Below are 19,808 nucleotides of genomic sequence, written 5' to 3' on the forward strand. Positions count from 1 at the left end.
GTTGCTAAGTAATGTTTAGACTAAGTCAAGGGTTTTTCAGCTTCTCATGCCCAGCCAGCAAGAAGGCTGGAGGGGCACAAGAAGTTGGGAGGGGACACAGCCAGGACAGCTGACCCAAACTGGCCAAAGGGGTATTCCATACCATGTGATGTCATGTCCAGTATATACATTGGGGGCAGTTGGCCTGGGGGGATCACTGCTCAGGAGCTAACTGGGCATCAGTTGGCAGGTGGTGAGCAATTGCATTGTGCATCACTTGTTTTGTATATTCCAACTCTTTTATTATGATTGTCATTTTATTATTATTATTATTATCACTATTAGTTTCTTCCTTTCTGTTCTATTAAACTGTTTTTATCTCAACCCACAAGTTTTACCTTCTTCCTTCCAATTCTTTCCCCCATCCTGCTTGCGGGGGGGGCGGGGAGCAGCGAGTGAGTGGCTGCGTGGTGCTTAGTTGCTGCCTGGGGTTAAACCACAACACAGTGTAGCATTCCTTGCCCATATTTTAGGATTCAGAATGATTAAGCAAAACTGACAAAACCACTGTGGCTTGTGCGGGGTTTTTTTGAAGCACTGTGGCCATATTAGCTGCATGCTGTGTTGCATACCCCTCAGGTACACCATCACTTTGTTATGAAAAAGTGTATTTCACTTTCACAGTTCTGAAGTATATAATACCGACAAAAAGGGCTTTTATTACTCTTTACTAATTTCACTTTTTCTATCTGTTAAAAGGTGACAGCTTCTCTCTTAGGTTTGCCTTCAAAGTCTTGTTCTCTACTCATCCTGACGGAAAATGAGAATGAGAAGAGAAAGTGGGTTGGAATCCTAGAAGGGTTGCAGTCTATCCTGCACAAAAACAGACTGAAAAACCAGGTTGTGCATATTCCACAAGAAGCCTATGACAGTACGCTGCCTCTTATTAAAGCAAGTTTAGCTGCTGCTATTGTAGGTATGTTTGGTTTAACTTTTTAAGTGTGTGAGGGTTGTTGGGGCTTTTACATGGGCTTCTGTAATGAGAGCACTGACACCTTGAAATAAATTCCTCAGCTGAATTCCTTTATAGGAATTTAATAATGGGGGGGGAAATGCTAATCTTGCATCAATATTCAAATTTCTTCATCCACTTGGAGTAAATAATACTGTTTAGTTGTTTTAGCAATATGGTATATAGCATGCTTTTGGCAGACTGTGTGAACTTAAGCAGAATTGATTTGCTGTTGAAAATCTGTTTGTCCCGAAACTTTTCCAGCCGTTCAAAGCAAACAGTCTGTTTTAGAGACAAGATTAAGTGTAGCTGAATTAATAGCCTTTTTTCTCCTTGCTGGTTTAGATCGAGATAGAATAGCAATTGGTTCAGAAGAAGGACTGTATGTGATAGAGGTGACCCGTGACGGTAAGTTGGGCCATAATGCATGCAGTAATTACATACAGAATAATGAGCTCCATAACTTCTAGTGCTGTTATAATATAGGTTACACAACAGCCCTTCATGTATAGTAAGTATTAAGCACTCAGTTAATTGATGAGAAGGAAAAGTGAATGTGAGATACAAGCACTAATTTGGTGATTATCATTACATTCAGTTGACTGGCTGAAATTAGAGAGATGAGTTACTGGGCATATTCTGACACATTCTCACCTTAACTGTGTTCCCACAGCAGGTAGCAAAATGCTTCAGCACACAGAGCACACACAGCAGCAGTTGATGCACAGCAAATTATCAGGCACTCACTAAATAGAACTTGAATTGAGTGAGAAAAACTTGACATGGAAACAGACTTATTCTGACCTGCACCATCAGAGGACTTAAACTGCCATGAATTCGAAGTTAGACAGCCAGTGCAAGCAACACAAGAGTTTGTAGACTTTCCATTAAAGCCACCACATATTGTTGTCTGTTTCTTCCAGAAATTTGACAACCACTCACATCCTGTTTCAGACCGATGATGGCCAAAGCAAATGCCTTGCTTTCCCCTTTCCATTATCTCTTTATTTCCCTGATCCTGTGTTTCCTCCTGAACCTGCTTTTTCCTTCCTGTTCTTAATACACTCTGCCCTCTGCTTTGGGAAAAATGGGATCAGTTTAGCCTATTCTTTCTGAAGACTTACCGTGTCCCTTCCAGAAGTTCACACAGAGTGTGCTCCAGGCACCACAGCAAAGTGTGTGCTGTGTAGTCACTGGGCAGCACAGTCATATCCCTCTATCGTCGAATTATTAGGCGTCACAGCTAGGGAGTAAGGGAAGCATTTTTCCCTTTAATCTGATGTACTGAGCACAAACACAAATAACAATGGGAGATGTGCCTTGGTATGGTGGGGAAAGCATGGAGGCCCAAAGGATTACTAGGACATGAGCATGGGGATCGTTTGGGGTCAATATCTACAAAATGCAGTTTTAAACATAGAAAAGCAAAGAACAAGTCTGGTTAATTTTTCAATCTGCTTCCAAAATAAGGTATTCTTATTTTTAACAAACAAATGAAAAAAAAAAAAAAAAGAAAAAGAAAAAACTAGATGAGTTAAACTGAATTTGTAGAAGTAAAGTAATATACTTCTAAGAAGCAACCCAAATTTAAAGTACAATAATCTACTACTATTTATATCCTTTTCCAAGTTACCGTAGGAAATATTAGTTATTTCTTTCTCTCTGACTTTAAAAGCACCAAGCATACCTTGTGAAATCCGTGCTTTCTTATAAATTCTGAGGCACTCTAAATTTAAACAACACTCTAAATCCATACTTTTTGTAGTACAAGAGCTGACAGTCTTGGCACTCTGATAGTATTGTTTCTAACAAAATACCTAGTGCTTTCTTCACCTATATTTATAACCTCTGAGCTTATGTTCTTCAGGTGTCCTTAACTATCTGGGTGTTGAGGATGTTGAGGTCAGTGATACAGATTTGTAAAATTAAAAGGTGTCTTTTCCAACTTTGGAAAAATCACTGAGATGCTCCTGAAATATCCCTTTGATTGTTTTTAGTCATTGTCACTCAAATATCAGAAAAGATATTTCTTCAATTTTAGCCTTGATGGAAGAGTTTGAATTTCCTTTTTCAATGCAATTTAGTTTGTGGCTATTTGAAAGTTGGATTGCAGTTACACTTGGATTTCAATGTAAAATAAAGCAGTGAATACAGACTTTTAAAGACTTAATTGACTTTCAAAATCAAATGAAGTCAGGGATGTGGGTTTTGGGCAAAAAGCAAAATATTATTGCTTCCTCTTGCTTAGAATAAGCCATTGCCCAATTCCAGGAGAAACTGCTTTATACATGGAGACAGCAGATACTTGAAATTCTTTTTAGCAGTAATACATGCCATTCCTTCGAGTAAACTTCCAGTGGTCACAATTCTGTAAGTAGTTAGATATAAACATAACTTTAGATGCAGATAATTCCAGAGATTCCAGTACAGCTTCTTGCATAAAAGAAAATTGTACATTTAATTTGAAAGGTCATTTCATAAAGGAATGATTATCTGCATCACCGTGTCATATGTAAATGTGAAAATAAATTATCAAATTTGGTTTTAAGTTAAAGGATGTTTTGCAGGAGTTTTCTGTGGGTGGTTCCTGTGTGTTAATACCATTTTTATAAATTTTAATCTCTTTTTCATTTTATGGCAGTTGTAATTTTCAGTGTTAATTAACTGCCAGCTGCTTATATCAAAGGTCTTTGGTCTGGATATCACTTAGTTCTTGACAAATAAACTAAACTATAAGCTGGAGTTAGAGTTAGGGAAAAAAAATCTTGTCTCTGCGGCAAAGTTCCAACAGCTGGTTATTTCATAGAACATTTCTTCAGACATATCATATATCTATTTGTGCAAGTGGGGGGGTGCCACAAAAGCACTTGACTTTGATCTAAACAGCTAAAGACTTGTTACAAAGTTTACAGAATTTGCTAACTTGGCTAGGTTACTCAACTATTACTGAAAAACGCATATAATCTCCAGTTAATATTTCTTTTTAATTATCATTTACAAATACTTTGAATGCATTCAGCTAACAGAAGGATGAAAGTGACATTTTAGTATAATTGGCTTATGTGTATTATATTTCCTAGTTTGGAATTGCTTAGTCTCTTCTATTTGTACCCCATGAAATACTAACCACTTTCTTGAAAGTGCCTGTATACCCATGATCCTAAAAGCAGAACACATTGTACCTAACCCCTTTAGCTGCCTCTAATCCTTCGAACAGTGAAACTCCTCAGCCTGACTAGTCCTTAGTGTGAGAAAGCTTTTCCTGGTGCCTGTCCTAAACCTCTATTCCTACAGCTTAAGCCCATTCCTTCTTATCCTTTCCCCATCACACACAGAATTTTTTGCCTTTCCATGTAAATGTTTAACACCCACTTACGGTACTGCTATTTTATTGGCTGAGACATTTGCCAACAGTACAGCATTGTATCCTCAGTTACCAGCATTAAATACTTTATATTTCTTCTCTTTGTGTTCTGCTAATTTGGTCTTCCTCCGTAATTTACTGAAGATACTGATATTTTCCTGAAGGTGGGACCCATTTCAGAAGGTACAGCATCTTACAGTGTATAGATAGTACAGATCTTATTATTTCTGTTTATCCCAGATGTTAAGCAGCCTTTTCCTGAAAAGTGTTGCTGAGACTTTGTATCCATCCATAGAGAGAGTTACAGGAATGCTTTGTTTCATTGTTTGTTCTGAAAATTAATAAGAGAGCATCAAATGTGTAATAAGTGCTCTTTCTTATCTGGTATGTGTTTAGAGTCACTTTCAGATATCAGTATGTAACACTGCAGTGTTTCCAGGCCTGATGGTTTTCTTGTTTAACTTATGGCAGCTATTATTTCCTTTGCAGTGATAGTCCGAGCTGCTGACTGCAAGAAGGTGTACCAGATCGAGCTTGCTCCCAAAGAGAAAATTATCATCCTCATCTGCGGTCGGAACCACCACGTTCACCTTTACCCCTGGGCCTCTCTGGATGGGTCGGAAGGAAACTTTGACATTAAGCTTACAGAAACTAAAGGCTGCCAATTGATTACAACTGGAACACTAAAGAAGAGTTCTTCAACTTGTTTGTTTGTGGCTGTCAAACGACAGGTTTTTTGCTATGAAATTCACAGAACTAAACCTTTCCACAAAAAATTTGGTGAAATTCAGGCTCCAGGAACTGTACAGTGGATGGCAGTGTTCAAGGACAAGCTCTGTGTTGGCTACCAGTCTGGGTTCTCTCTGTTGACCATCCAGGGAGATGGACAATCTATAAACCTGGTAAATCCTAATGACCCCTCGCTTATCTTCCTCTCACAGCAGTCTTTTGATGCCCTTTGTGCTGTGGAGCTCAGTAATGAGGAATACCTGCTTTGCTTCAGCCATATGGGAGTATACGTCGATTCGCAAGGTCGAAGGTCACGCATGCAGGAACTAATGTGGCCTGCAACTCCTGTTGCCTGTAGTATGTATATGTTTTTCTGTTGCCATATCCCTGTTGCTGCTTTACTTGTCTAAAAATAATCAGCACTGTATTCTATTTTGCTTCGGTTTGTCTTTCAATATTTACAGTTCAAGTTTTGATGAGTTAACAGCATACATAGTTCTTCCTGATGGTAGTTTTGGACTTGGCGATCTCCTGGGCTGAGATCCTGGATGCTGCAAGAAAAGAAGCTCTGTCTTGTTACAGGACACAGAAGAACAAATAATGGAATGCAAAATAACTTTTACAGAGAGTAGTCCTGGATGCAGGACAGTGCAAGACTACCGGTCTGTGAAATTCTGTAAAGATTTTTGCTCCCCTAGAGAGTGTAAACGTCTAGTTGTCTGTAGGATGTCTTCTGTATCCTGTACTCAAAGTACAATAGAAAGTTGAAGAAATGGTGTAGCTGTGACTCTAAAGGTTCATAAAGATAACAAAGTAACAGGTAAAAATACTGCTTTTGGCAGAACTGGTAGCAATTTTTCACCTTTTGGTTTTATTTTTAGGGGGAGAATTTCCAAAAATAACATAGGCAGGTGGAGGGTGACTTCTCAACTGCTCTGCTCATTTCGGGAGCATAGGTTTATCAGCTAGTTAGGATAGAAGCACATGCAGAGCATTTTTCAGTATTCAGTAGTCAAAGGCAGTTCATGATAAAACAGGGATTTCTGTTTGGACCTCAAATAGCAATTAAAATGTTTTGAATGATTGAAGGCAAGAAATAGCTTTTTGTTTAAATAGTACAGCGAACAGTTAGGTGCGTGTTGGTTTGATCAGGCCAGGGTCTAATAGCAGTTTGTTTAATTTTAATTGTCTTGAACTGAAATTGTTCGCTTGCTTTACTCTGACCTAATTCTGTACAGGAGTCTGAAGCAAAGGCCCAAGGAAACAATGTAGTTGCAAATTTACTTTAAAACACCATTAGCCAAAGCTAATGTTTCCTTTTCCTTTATCATCTCTACAGTATTTTGCATTTCAGCAAACTAGGCTTGCTAGTTAATGGTTTTGTCTGTTATTATTAGAAGCTGTTCTTACTGTAAACGATTTTATAGCATTCTTGTATGTGCAATCCTGAGTGGTGTTGGCCTAGGGCTGTTTTGGAAAGAGCAACTTTTTCCGCTACCAAAGGAAATGGGATTGCTTCCCTTTTCATTAGCCTTGTCCTCCCTCCTTAGTCCTGGTATCTGTCACTAGTGATGGTGACTTTTTTTTAACTGTCCCATCAGGACATCATTGAAGTGGAAATGGTTCTCCCCCATTGTAGTTTCTGCTGTGGTAAAGGACCATGTTGTAGAGAGGTTTTAGGATACGGTGGAGAATTTGTCTCTAGGGCATTCAGTCCCCTCATGCTAGGAGAGGCCGAGGTCTGCACTAAGACAGTCAACTCTTGTACATTGGGTGGCCTGTCTAGGTTGCAGTTAAACCAGCTTAATGTGCTGCTTCTGTTCTGAGTCGGTGTAGGGATTGTGGGGCTGCTTAGCTTGAGTACAGTGGAGTGCAAAGACTTGGAGCCAGCAGGTCTCAAAGCTGTAGCGTGGGCAAGCCCAGTGCAGACACTGACGTGTCTGACTGGGAATCAGTTGAGATCTGATCAAGCTCATCAGCTCTGACTGGTAAGTGCTGGCCTTGGCTACAAGCTGGCTAGGCAGAAGCAGTTGGTGTTTCTATCTGATGCTCAGTGGTCTCCCTTGATCTGGCCATCCAAGCCAACTGTGACCCCGTGTAATAAATACTTGACTATAAATCACTGCTGGGATGCATATTTATGATAGCTGTCCAACACTTTCTGTGAATGAATTTTAAAAATAGCACCACAACCTTACTTCAGATCTTACAAGAAGATTCTGTGATGTGTTTAGTATCCTACTGGGTTATTTTCCCTTTGTTTATTGAAGCAGTTCTTTATTAAATGGCATAAATTTCTAGTAACTGCTCTTTACATCATGACACAGGCTTTACATGAGCAGAAGCGTGTTGATATGAAGCTCCAGGGATCTCTGCTTTTAGTTTGACCTAAAATGAACTTGTCTGCTGATGCCTTTTATGCTTTTAAAAAAAAAAAAGTTGAAAAGAGAAAATGGGTTGTGGGCTTTAAGCATTGACATTCTTCTGTTAACCTGATGAAAGCAACCCATACATGAATATCTAAAGCTAGATAATTGTTAGCAAAAGGGGAAGGAAATTGAGAACAGATCCGCATCATGACTTCATGACCCACCTCACAGATGGTGGCCCTCTCTTTTCCCCTGCACGCAGCAGATGTATAGTTAGTTTGCTGCTTCCGAAATGAAGTAATCTGCATCTGTATAAAAGCTAGCTGCTCAGTTCCTACCAAATAGCAAATTTGTATGCATCTGAAAACTTCAGATGCTATTTTGCAATTTCATGAAATCATAATTTGAAGTTTAAAAATACTGAAAGGGTCAAATTTAGATCTTTCATGATGCTGGCAGTTGTTGTTAGCAAATCTATTATCACAAAAGTATCTGTTTGAAAGTGAGGCTGGGAAAAATTGTTTTAAAATGTATCTTGCGTATAGCGGACAACATGTAACTATTGAAATTTGCTCATGTATATGTAGTTCTGGACTACCGAAACCATATTAGGGTTTTCTGTTTTTTTAATCTGTGCAGGTTGCAATTCTTCGTATGTAACAGTGTATAGCGAGTATGGTGTTGATGTATTTGATGTTAACACTATGGAATGGGTCCAGACTATTGGCCTGCGAAGGGTAAGTAATTTTCTTTGAATATAGAACTTAACTGGGTTAATTCCAAATGAGATGTTTCTTCAGTGTGTATGCTAGGCTTGAGTTAATTCTCTGTCTCCTTCCTCAAAACAGATCAGACCATTAAACATGGACGGCACGCTGAATCTCCTTAACTGCGAGCCACCAAGACTAATATATTTCAAGAACAAGTTTGCAGGTGAGTACTGAGCAAGGGGAGATACAGGAAAATGATACAAAGCTAACTGGGTAATTTTAAGCAATGTTACCTTTGCATGAGATGAAACTTGTACTGAATGCATCTGGGTCAACGTGTACCTATGTATGTAAAATTCCATTGTGATATTGCAGCAGGAGCTGTCCTCAGTGTACCAGAAACATCTGACAATAGCAAGAAGCAAATGCTTCGAACTAGGAGCAAAAGAAGATTTGTATTTAAGGTTCCCGAGGAAGAGCGATTACAACAAAGGCGGTAAGAATTTAATCGTGCTCTGTAGCTTAATATGCATGATGACATGCAGACACTGAGAATGCTAATAGTAAAAATCATTCTGTTCTTTTAGGGAAATGCTTAGAGACCCTGAGCTAAGGTCAAAGATGATTTCTAACCCAACAAATTTCAACCATGTGGCTCATATGGGACCAGGAGATGGAATGCAGGTTCTCATGGATCTCCCACTGGTAAAATACATTTAAAAGGGAGGGAGATATATGTGCGTTTGTTTGTGCTCAGAAAAACTGTGAAGCTGAGGTGTGTGGGGTTCAAGTATTCTCTCTGTAGCAAATTCTTCTTTTAATCATTTTGAGAAAGGTGAACCTTCCTGATGTGCAATGCTTCTAAATCCTGTGCAAGGAAATACTGCTGACTTGTAGCTGACTTATGAATGAGACACTGAAAGAAATAGATATCACTGCCAACAGCTTGTTAGTAGTTTTGTAAATAATCAGTCTCTCCTCCTTCCTTTTTCTTGTTTGTCTTCTTAAAATAACAGAATGAATTTCCTTCCCCCTCATCCTCTCGGCATTCTGCTCTGATATCACCTCCAACAGGCTTTGAGCACGTCTATCACACTTCTCCAGAGTGACCATTCCTCACTGCAAGGCTCCCCTCTGCTTTCTTCCTCTTCCTGTCCCTCCTCTGCTTCCCTAGCAAGGGTAGGAGTAGCTACAAACTGTTAGGAACTGGAATGGTGTGCTTGTGGCACTTCGCCAATTCTAGAGCAGAAACAAAGGGGAAAAAAACTAATGCTGTGGAGGTAACTAAGATGCATGTAAGTTGCAGTGCTTTATAGCATTATTTTTATTTTGTATTTTAAAAATACAGCATTTTGTTGAGCTATTTCAGTGTTAAATCCGTGAGAGGAAGGTGTGAAGATACACTTTTATGTTCTGTACCCTCCATTTTATAGCTGCTAGTCAGGCTTTCTTTTGTCCTTCTCAGCTAGCCTAGGTGAGGGTAATGTATTTGTCCTTTCAGCAGGAGGAGGAAGGAAAGCAGCGCTGTTGGTACAGTCCCTGCCCCTTCATAGAGGGTTTGCTGGCTGACAGGTTCCAGTGGCTGCTATGGGGCTTAGTTCTTTCTCTGTCTTTCTCAGGGTTTGTGTCTGTTACTGAAAATATGTGGATGTGGTCAAGTAAGTTCAGAGTTTTTCTACCAACACTGGGTTGTAATAGCTTCAAAAGCACAGTAAAGTTTTCATGAGTTACAACTCCTAGTTGGATAGCTTTTGTTGCTGGCTAACAAGGTGTTTCATTTCAACTGTAGAGTGTCCTACCTGCTGCACAGGATGAAAAACCATGCCCACCTACAGCTAACCTCTCACGGCAGCAGCAGCAGCAGCAGAGAAACAAAACCTATATTTCATGGCCCTCGTCAAGTAAGGCTGGAAGCAAGCTTGTCAGTTCTGAGCTGTAATTTATGGCTTCAACAAGAGGTGTAAACCTGCCTTTTTTTCCTTCTTTCTCTATAGGTGGCAGTGATGTGGGAGGAGCCATGCCTTCCCGAAGTATGTCCGATCCTGACCAGGAGTTTGACAAAGAGGTAAGGTAGCTTTTATTAAATGGAGACTTATGATGTCTGGTTGCCGTAGGTGGTTTTCTTTTTCCAATAGATTAAATTTCTGAGGAAATACTTCATAAAGACCATGATTTTGACGATGTTTTCCTTCCACAAATATTTCCCCCAGCCTGTAATACATGTTTGCAAGTTAGATATGCCAGCAAAAAAGCAAAGCTGTGAAGAGATCTTTTTATGGTGATATTTTAAGAAGTATATTATGTCTTGGATTAAGCTTTGTAGACAAGGGAAATGTGACTAATTGATGAAATGTCCTCAAAGCTCCTAAAAATGTTCTCTGGGCTATTAGCATAGAATAGCAAAGTAATACGACTAGTTAAGTAATTTTCTGTGCTGCCTTAAGGAAGACTTTTTGTCACGTAACTTGAGAAGAAATCATATTTTAAAACACATAAAGCTGCTTTTAGCAAGAGTAAAAGTATGTGCCAGTAGTCACCAAACTGAAAGTGCCCTGGCTGTACAAAACTGGTGTCCCTGAATCTAAGGGGAGAAGACGTACGATTTTTATTTCCTTGATTTATCATGGATGTAGCTTCTTCCAAGCTTTGCTCAAGCACTGCCTTTGCAAGGAAAGTGTTAGGAATCACTCCTGGGAAGCAAACTCCTAGATCAAGATCTTTACATCTTCTTAGTGCTTTTTCATACCCAACTATAGGCCCATGTAATGCTCTGGATTTTGAAGGGTGTTTTCCTAAAGCCAGACCTTTGCAGGATGCCTTAGTACACCCCAAGTCAAAGCATTTGTCCAGAGTTCTGATCACAGCTGTGCTCTGACTTCCTTTGTCACCTTGAGTAAGCCATTAAAAGCATGTGAAAATAGGGATCTCTAAACACAGGTATTTTTAAAACTGTCTTGATTTTCAAAGGTGCTGTTGACGGACTATGTCAGTTGACTTATTCTGCAGCATCCTTCCCAAATTCCATTACATTCCATGCTGTGACGATAATTGCTGTTTGTAGGCACAAGTAGCGGTGGATTCTGAGGTTTTGCATTTTCTTTTTTGGTAGATCTTAGAATTTCTTATGATTTCTTAAATTAAAAAAAGGAGGCTCTAATAACACCTTTTGGCTTTATACTATTTTTCCCATGGCTTTTGGCTTTATCACAGAATGAACTGGATCATGTTAGGATAATCCTGTTATAGATGATCTTATTACTGTTTGAGCCATGCAAAACCTTGTGAACAGCATTCTTGAAGGATGTTACCTTTCAAGCTATTCATTAAATATATATTCCCTTTCTTGAAAATAACTTGCTGCAATGGTACCAGTTTTTCCTGTGCAGTATTTCATTAGCTGTGAATGTGTGCAGTGCTCAGAGTTGTAACTCATCAAAATAGTGGGAAACTTGCCAGCCATCCTGTTGAAGTGAGAGGAGTCTGTGAAGGCAAATATCCAACAACCAGTCTAACGCTGGGGAAACAACTGTAGATAGACTGTCTTTATTAGATATTGACGTAGGGAGTCTCCAGTAAGTATATTCTGTTTCCAGATCTCCAGCCTGATACTTGGCAACCTTCACTCTTTTGTCAGGCACTTCACATGCTTGCCACTGTTGCTGTTTTGTAAACAGTCCATATACTTGTTTCCTTCCTTCTCACCAAAGTGAAGATGATTTGACCGTAATTGTTTACATGTTTATATGGGCGGATAAATCTACTCCTGGGCTATAAAAATTGCTTAAAAAACACAGGCGGGTAAACCCAGAACAACAGTGGACAGACGGATGTGTTGCATCAGGACAGCTTTGCAATGGCTAAAGGAGAGGAGACTGAGATGTAGCAATTTCCACATACTTTGCCATAATTCCGGTGAAGTCAGAAGGTCACCTTCAGGACTGCACTACAGCCTGTTGACGATAATGGAAGTATTTGCATGAATATTTAGCTATGAAATGAATCTAATACACACTGCTGCGTAGGTGTTGCTCACCCTAATTTTTGAGTGCCTTTGAAAGCTTTTGAGTGTAAAGAATTGATTTTAAGTAAGCATATTTTTTTTTTATGTTTCTTGTTAACAGCCTGATTCAGACTCCACGAAACACTCTACTCCATCCAACAGTTCAAATCCAAGTGGTCCCCCAAGTCCCAACTCTCCTCATAGGAATCAGCTTACACTAGATGGACTGGACCAGTCAACCTGTGACGCATAACACTACCGCTTTCACCGTTCTGGCTTCGATCATCCACTACTCCGTGGAGTATTCAAGAGCAGGGCAAAGCTGTCTCAGATGCTAGTGCCAAGACTGACACTGAATCTCTAGTGTTGTACAAGAATAATTATATATCCAGATTGTAGATACAACTATTGAAGAAAATTCTTTACTAAATAGCAATTGAGCTTTTTATGCAGAATTGTTCACTGCTCAGTTACGGTTGATTCCTTTCTGCACAGCTGTGACAGTTTTATTGCATAGGAGCATTTAAGGCCACCAGTAAATAGTCTTATTCTTATGCTGAAGAAGAAATAGAGAGAGATACTGATAATGTTGCTACAATATCAGGAATATTATTTTTCTATAGAATGATGTAATGTCTCATTAGCAGGAAATCCTTTTAGACACAATTTGGACCTCTAAATAGGAAATGCGAGCAGGTCTAGTTACATCCTCAGATGAATACACTTCTCCCTTTTTCCCATAACTGTTTGTTTCCTAAATCTTAAGGAGAATGCTAGGAAGCTGTAGGTCGTTTCCAACATCAATAGAATCACCAGGAAGTAAAAAAAAAAAAAAAAAAAAGTTGGTTATAGTTTTGTGGCCTTTTAATTCATTTAGCCATTACATATACAGCTGCATAACTGTCTTTCTATCTTTCTACCAACTTTTTAGTCTTGTACATAGGACTACTGCCAGTTATCTTTTACCCATACCCTGCTTTTTAGTCCTCATCAATCAGTCATTAGTCAGGGCTTTCAAAATATTGGTAACTACTGCTGTGAAAAAAATTTTACTCCTAGTTCCTGCCTATCTCCTTCTGAGAAGCTGTTTCTCCTGGGTTTTTTGGTGTAAGGACACACTACATTGTTTAGCTAGCAAGCCTTCCCATGGACGCATTGCCCTTGAAGTCTGCTTGATCTAAGGGACTATATCGCACTAAAACATCAGTCTGTTGTATTGGTTACCAAAGTGGAACGTGAAGGATGTGTAACTGGGGGTGCTGCTTTTCTCATTAATTGTATCCTCACCTGCATGAAGACCCCATGATTATTAATCAAGTATTGATCATGTAGAAAAATGCACAACACACTCCTGTATATTTTGCTATGGCCCACGTGCAGTGGTGATGTTTTGCGTGTATATTTAATCTCATGCTTCCATGTATTATACATTTAGTAATCAAAGATTTGTGACCATGTTTCATTAAAAGCTTGTAATTAATTCAGTGGCTGGCATATCCAGTTTGTCATTGTCACACTAGTGTGCCTTCTGTGCCAATTTTATGACAGTTGGATGTCACTTATTTAAAATTTGGTTTAAATGGGCTAATGATATACCAATGGCTAATGTTCTTTTCTGAAACACTGTATAGGACGTGCACTTATCTTTAGTTTAAACTGAGTGTTCTAGTCAACATTTAATCCTGTTACGTTAAGTGTTCGACAGTACTTGCTCTTTTTCTCAGATTCTTGATAAAGGGGCTCAGTTAGAGCTGGACACTACTGCTTTGGGGGTTTTCTGGTTTTTACTTTTTTAATGTAAGTCTAAGTCTTTGTAATTATTGAATTGTGAGAACATTTTTGAACAATTTACCTGTCAATAAAGCAGAAGAGGGAGGTTTTAAAGTTCATAGTCGTCTGTCTTGACATGTGAAAACAGTCCACCGCTGACACTTGCTTTAGTTTCATGGTAGATTCACTTTGTTCACATGGACAGTTTACATAAACTGAAAGATACTTTGAAGCTCCATACCTGAATGCTATGAGAAAGGTGTGTGTTTCTGCACGTAAATGCATGTTCAGGAGTGATGGAAGTCCTTTTGGTGGAATACAGTGTTGAAATTTTGTGCCCTTGGTTTGTGTTAGAGTTGTCATTTCATCGAGTCGCTGGCCCCATTAATTAATTTTTAAATTATTGATGTGACTATTTCCTTATGGCCAAAGCACAATAAGGAGGCTGCAGGATCTATTCCAGCAACTTAAGTGTGATAAAACAATAAAGACTTTTGACTTCTTGTCAAAGCAGTCGTTGCAAAGAAACACTTGGGAACATTTCAAGGACTGGTGTGTGAATGGTGCAGCCCCTGATAGAGGGGATTTTTTTAAAGCTCCCCTCATGCTCCAGTATTTGAGCACCACGGAGCTCACCGTACCAGAACAGAGCCAACATCTCTAGCGTGTCCTGGGTAAGCGTCCCTCATGACTTACGGAGTGCCTAAGTGCTCCTGGATTACTTCTCGCTTTGTCTTGCCCATCCTACTCCAGGCTATTTAAATGGGGAAGGCCTAGGGGCATGTCGAAAGGCATGGATGGTGTCGTTCCTCGCTTGACCAAACCCACCTGGGCAAGGCCAGCAGCCTGAAGTGGGGTGGGTTGGGAAAGTGCACCCACACTCTGCCCTGGGGATTGGGGTGATAGCTGACAGGAGGTTTGAGGGCTGTGTGCTGGAAGCCTTCTCACAAGTATTCATGCTAATCAGCCTTTGACTTTTAAAAAACATTTCTACTGCTCTTGAGCTGATTTTTCTCTGTGCAGTGAGGACTTCGTATGACAACAAAGTCTTTAATTATGGGGGTATTAAATCATAGCACTCAGCAGTGCCAGGGCTAGGTTATAATTTAAGCAGGAGAACATTTCTAGAAAAATAAATTAATTGCTTAGTATGAATACATTATTCTGTTCTTTTTTTTTTTTTTCCCCCTCAAGTCTGGCCAAGCAGAATTCCTCCTCAAGTCCTGTACCACAGCCCTTTGCAAACCTCTTCCCTTAAGGCTTCCGATTCCAGTTACCTAAAGAGTCCTCCCAAGCCCTCAGGAGAACTTTCAGAAATGCAGAAATTCAAGACTCGATGTGAAATATTCTTCTGACGGTGCACTTTCTTCTCCCTGGAGGCTACCAGTCTAGTATCACAAGTGAGGAATTGAATTTTCCAAGGAATGAGGATAATTTGGTCTCTGCATTCCTCTGCCCATTCAATTTCCATGGAGGCATTACATCAGGTCCCAAAGCTGGGGCGATGGGTGTGCTCACCAGAACTTGGTCACTTCTAGCACAGATCTTTGCCCCAAAAGGCTGCGTATTTTGGAATACATCCTGGTGTCACTTGCTATGCAAGAACTAAACCCATCTGCCAACACCTCTGCCTACAGCACATGTGCTGAAAATAAACAGCTTCCTAAATGGGTGCGATCTGCTCGGGGGGTGCGTAAACACTCACTTTGTGTTTGCGGGGTAAGTGCTTAACACAGCGCAGTCACAGGGAGGGGTCTTCAGGGTGGACATGCTGAAGGTCCAGGCACCCTCGTTCTGCACAACACCAGATCAGGTAGCCCTGGGAGAAAGCAGACGCATACACATCTTAAGAGCTGGCGCGGTAGTCTAAAGCACTGAGAAGCAGGGAAGCCTTTGAGGGAGATGTGACTGTGGGAACTGAACTGCACCATTAGGGGCAGTTAAGCAAAGTAACAGTCAAAGGAAGGTGTCACATCATGACCACAAACCTTGTCTTGCTGCTGAGTTTAACCTATTTTAAAAGGAAAAGGAAAAAAAAAAGAGAGATGGTATTCTTGCGTGCCGGCCTGCTGGAGCAACTCGTGTTCCAGTCTACGCTCTGCCTGCTCTGTACGAAGCAGGTCCGGCAGGCAGAAGTGAGGGGGACATACCAAAAAGCAGCATTCACTTGCCCTTGCCTTCTCTTACAGTGGGAGCAGGTCTGGACCACCTTCTCCTGACTGCCTGCACTCCTGTAACTGTGGGTCCCCTCTCCGTTTCCCCTTCTATCCCTCCTCGGCAGCCTTGGGCTTGAGAGCTGCTGCCCCGTTAGCCTGGGCTCAGCGCCCCATCGGCAGGGCACTGCAGCACCGCGGGGTCGGAAAAAGCCCTCCTAAACGTGTTTCTGGGGTCGGGAGGTGATGGCGAGACCGGACCTCAGCTGCACGCCTCTTTGCGGGATGCCAGGGAAAGCCAAACGTTGGCAGAGCATGTCCCAGTGGCGAATGATGCTCAGACTGGCGTTGTTGGCGGGGTTAGCTGAGGACAGGAGCAGAAGACAGCAGGACGTGCTCAGCAAGCGAGAGCTGCAATGCTGCGCTACAGCCAGAGGAGGAACATGAACTCAGGAATCAGCCGGTTCCCCGTCCTTGCAGCAAATATTTTCCCTGCTCCCCAGTAAGCTGCAGCACTTTCTTGTCACCTGACTACACAGGTTTATGCAGCTTTATTGGTTGTTTTCTCGTAGATAAAACCCTCAGACTTTTTGCAGCATCGCCTGCTTCCCAGTTCCTTACGCAGTCCCTGCTCTGCGGTCCGGTGAGGAAGAGCAGCGCGGAGCCCTGCGTGCCGATGGAGGAATGGCCACAGCTCCGCTGCCATCCCGCAGCGTCTTGGCCACCTCCCGCACTCCAGCGGTGCCCGTCGCTGCCAAATCTCCCTTTCGCTGCTGCTACCTCCTGCTAAAAAGAAACAAAACAAAACAAAACAAATTAAAAAAAATGCAGTGGGCCAAGTCTGTCTGTAGGCTCAGCGGCATTTTGAGCCCTGCTGCCTGCTGCACTGTCTGAATCCGGCTTTGCACAACTTCTGCGGGCGGCTGGCACATGTGGAGGGAAGGCACAATGACACGAGTTGGTGTCCAGTAATAGTGTGCAGGTTGCCTTTTCTTTTAAGACCCTGGGAAGCAATGACTCCTAAGATCTTGCCATTAACACTAATGCATTTTGCATTAGTCTGCCACAGCGGGGGACCCTTGACTCTCAGGACCAAGAGCAAAACAAAGCCATCAGGTGCCCAGCCGTGCCGTGCACAGCCTCGGCGGTATAAACCACCCAGCTAATGCACTGCTTACCAAAGATATAAAGTCCTCGGTTAGGCAGGATCCCAGGAGAGACCCTTACGTACCGAAACCCATTGCGTTACCCTGCCTGCGTGCGCCGGTGCGCAGGGTAGTGATACAGCTGTTTTTCCAGCAGCTGTTGGCCCCCGACGTCGCAAACCGACTCTGGTGCTTCAGTTTTTTTCTGCAGAGCTCCCCCCTCCCTGCAATGCTTTCTGTACGAGCAAGCGAACGTGGCTCCTGAAGGAAAAGTACAGACTGTGCTCTGCTAGTACGCTGACAAAAATTGATCTCTGCTTTAATTAAAGCCTCTATTGTAAGTGACCTCGAGCTGCTAATGCATTTTAAAAATGAAGCCTCGCCAGCAGCAAATCCATACACCCCAATACGGAGGGGTGACCAGGCGGTGAGCCGTGCCGCAGGGCGGGCTGCCTCCCCCTGCGCGTCCCCGGAGGCTGTCCCACCGCACGGGCACACGCCTGAAATCCCCCCGTGCCCAGGCGGGACGCAGAGCTGAGGTCCTCGGCTGCTGGCAGGGGAAGGAGACCATCCTGCCACCATCTTGTGCAATGGTGCCTGTTGCCAGCGGGCTGTCTTTTCCCTCCCCTAGCACGTGGCCGCGGGATGCTCTTGCCTCTCGCCTTTAGCACACGTCACAGGGTTGCAGCCACCGAGACCCCTCGTGATCCTGGAGCCCAAAATTAGCACAGGGAGGGAAGCGATTCGCTCCGGGACGAGCGGCAAGGGGGTCGTTGGGGGATGGCCCTGAGCCCTCCTCTTGCGCGGGGCGGCTCTGGGGTGATGGGCTGCCTGGTGCAATGGCCTCCAGCATGCAGCACCGCATCGGCCTCGGCCATGGAAAAATAAATCATGTGTACATGTGTATTCAAACGCTTGTAAGCTAGAGGAGATTCAGCCACTTGCGATGAACTGATCTGAAGGGGGAAAAGAGCAAAAAAGACTCTCACAGGCAGCAAGTACAACACCTGTACAGATCCGAACGCCTCCCCCTCCGCAGCGAGACCCAGCTGCGGCGCAGGGACGGCAGATGCCGCGGCTGCTCTCGCAGGCACCATGGTAACATCGCTGCGCCAGCACCTCGCCGGCGAGCAACGCACGGGCTGACCGCGCTCCTCCGTGTCCGCACCGACCCCCCCGGCCAGAGGGTATTGTCCGGCCTCGTGAGGTCCGGATGAGGGCTTGGGGTGGGGGGGGGTCTCCCTTGAGTTTATGTCATGGGGGTGACTGTGTGCTGTGGGGTGAGTTTTGGGGACCTGGCCCTGGGTCACTGCTCTCCACAGAGATGCACTTGTTGCAGGACCGTGGGGTGGCCTGCAGCAGCCGATGGCTGCTTCTGCTTTTTGACCCGGCTGATGACCAGTTCACTGAAGGAAGCTCCTGCCCAGACAAGTGGCTTTTCATCCCAGTCCTGCCGGAGGGACACCCTCAGGAGAGAAGCGAGTGGTGAAATCCCAGCGGTGCACCCCCGAGCCCAGACCTCCTCCCAGCCCCGGCTCTGTCCCGCTTGCAAAGCGATGGCAGCGACCAGGGCCATGGGGATGGTCTTGTTCCCTGCCTGGCTCGTGTTTTGTGTCCTGCCTGATCCCCGAGGTCTTTCTGAGGGCAGGGGCGTAGCAGGGCCGGACTCACTGCCACACGCTGCCCGGCACCCTTCATCAGGGCTCTGATGCACCCAATGATGAATTCCCAGGCCTTTGAGAAGGGATTGTGTCTTCCAGAGACTAGAACAAAATATAATAAACTTAAAATAGCTGCTTCCTTATGGAATATGCCAACAAGCCCTACTGGAAACCCAGTAGAGTGTAAATTTGCATAAATTTGCATACATCTCCATAATTTCAGCCTCACCCATCAGACCTGCTGCCATAATGAAGCGCTGCCTGACATTGCGGGCAGCTGATGGTATTTGACACACGCCAGGCCACAAATGCCACTGCTAACAAGGCCCCTCGGTGCCGCTGCCCCAACTCTCGTCCGAGACGGAGCAGCGTGACTGTCCCCGGCCGTCGGGTTCCTGCCTGCATCCCTCCCCGGGGACCCCTGCCACCAGCACCAAACCTCTTTCCCCTTGTACCAGGAATACAGATGCGCTCTCTCGCCATGGGGAATGCCGCGATAAATCCCCAGGTAGGTCCAAGAGGGCGTTGTAACTGTCAGCCAGGGCGCAGAGGGAAGGAGCAAGCTCAGGCGGCTCGGCGGAGGGGATGGGGAGGGAAGCGTTTGCGCAGGACTGCGCCTCGTGCCAGCACTCGGGGGACGGGAGTGAGGTCCCCAAGAGAAGGAACAGGGGACCCTGAGCAGAGATCCCCTAGCACCGCGCACACTGCTGGAAAGCAAAATAACTCCTTTTAAACCCAACTAATGGGTCCGAGCCCCGAAGGTTCTGGGACGTATTTTGAAATGTGTTTGAGCACTGAATTTCCATCCTGCATCTAGGAATGCATCCTCCTACCTGCTGCATGCCCTGGGCAAGTCCAGCATGGTGCTGGCTAAAGCACAGGGTGCTGAGTTAGACCCCAACTACCCCAGCTATCA

General features: G+C 43.4%; 1 protein-coding gene across 13 annotated transcripts in view; it reads left to right on the forward strand.

Annotated features, from left to right (window-relative positions):
• The window catches only part of CDC42BPB (CDC42 binding protein kinase beta), a 101,741-nt gene extending 87,691 nt beyond the window's left edge, over window positions 1–14,050 (forward strand). For 4 of the 13 annotated variants that reach the window (XM_075029780.1, XM_075029782.1, XM_075029789.1 and 1 more), the window contains 11 exons: window positions 739–955; window positions 1,337–1,399; window positions 4,845–5,441; window positions 8,093–8,190; window positions 8,302–8,386; window positions 8,539–8,659; window positions 8,751–8,868; window positions 9,783–9,821; window positions 9,953–10,064; window positions 10,158–10,228; window positions 12,285–14,050. In XM_075029780.1, the coding sequence (XP_074885881.1) occupies window positions 739–955; window positions 1,337–1,399; window positions 4,845–5,441; window positions 8,093–8,190; window positions 8,302–8,386; window positions 8,539–8,659; window positions 8,751–8,868; window positions 9,783–9,821; window positions 9,953–10,064; window positions 10,158–10,228; window positions 12,285–12,416 (1,653 nt within the window). In that variant the 3' untranslated portion in view covers window positions 12,417–14,050. Of the gene's footprint in view, window positions 1–738; window positions 956–1,336; window positions 1,400–4,844; window positions 5,442–8,092; window positions 8,191–8,301; window positions 8,387–8,538; window positions 8,660–8,750; window positions 8,869–9,782; window positions 9,822–9,952; window positions 10,065–10,157; window positions 10,229–12,284 lie in introns of those variants that run through there. The other 9 variants (XM_075029785.1, XM_075029788.1, XM_075029790.1 and 6 more) reach the window with 5 other exon arrangements.
• Window positions 14,051–19,808: the final 5,758 nt, after the last annotated feature.

Source organism: Buteo buteo, chromosome 6 (genome assembly GCF_964188355.1).
Source record: "Buteo buteo chromosome 6, bButBut1.hap1.1, whole genome shotgun sequence".
Taxonomy (NCBI): Eukaryota; Metazoa; Chordata; class Aves; order Accipitriformes; family Accipitridae; genus Buteo; species Buteo buteo.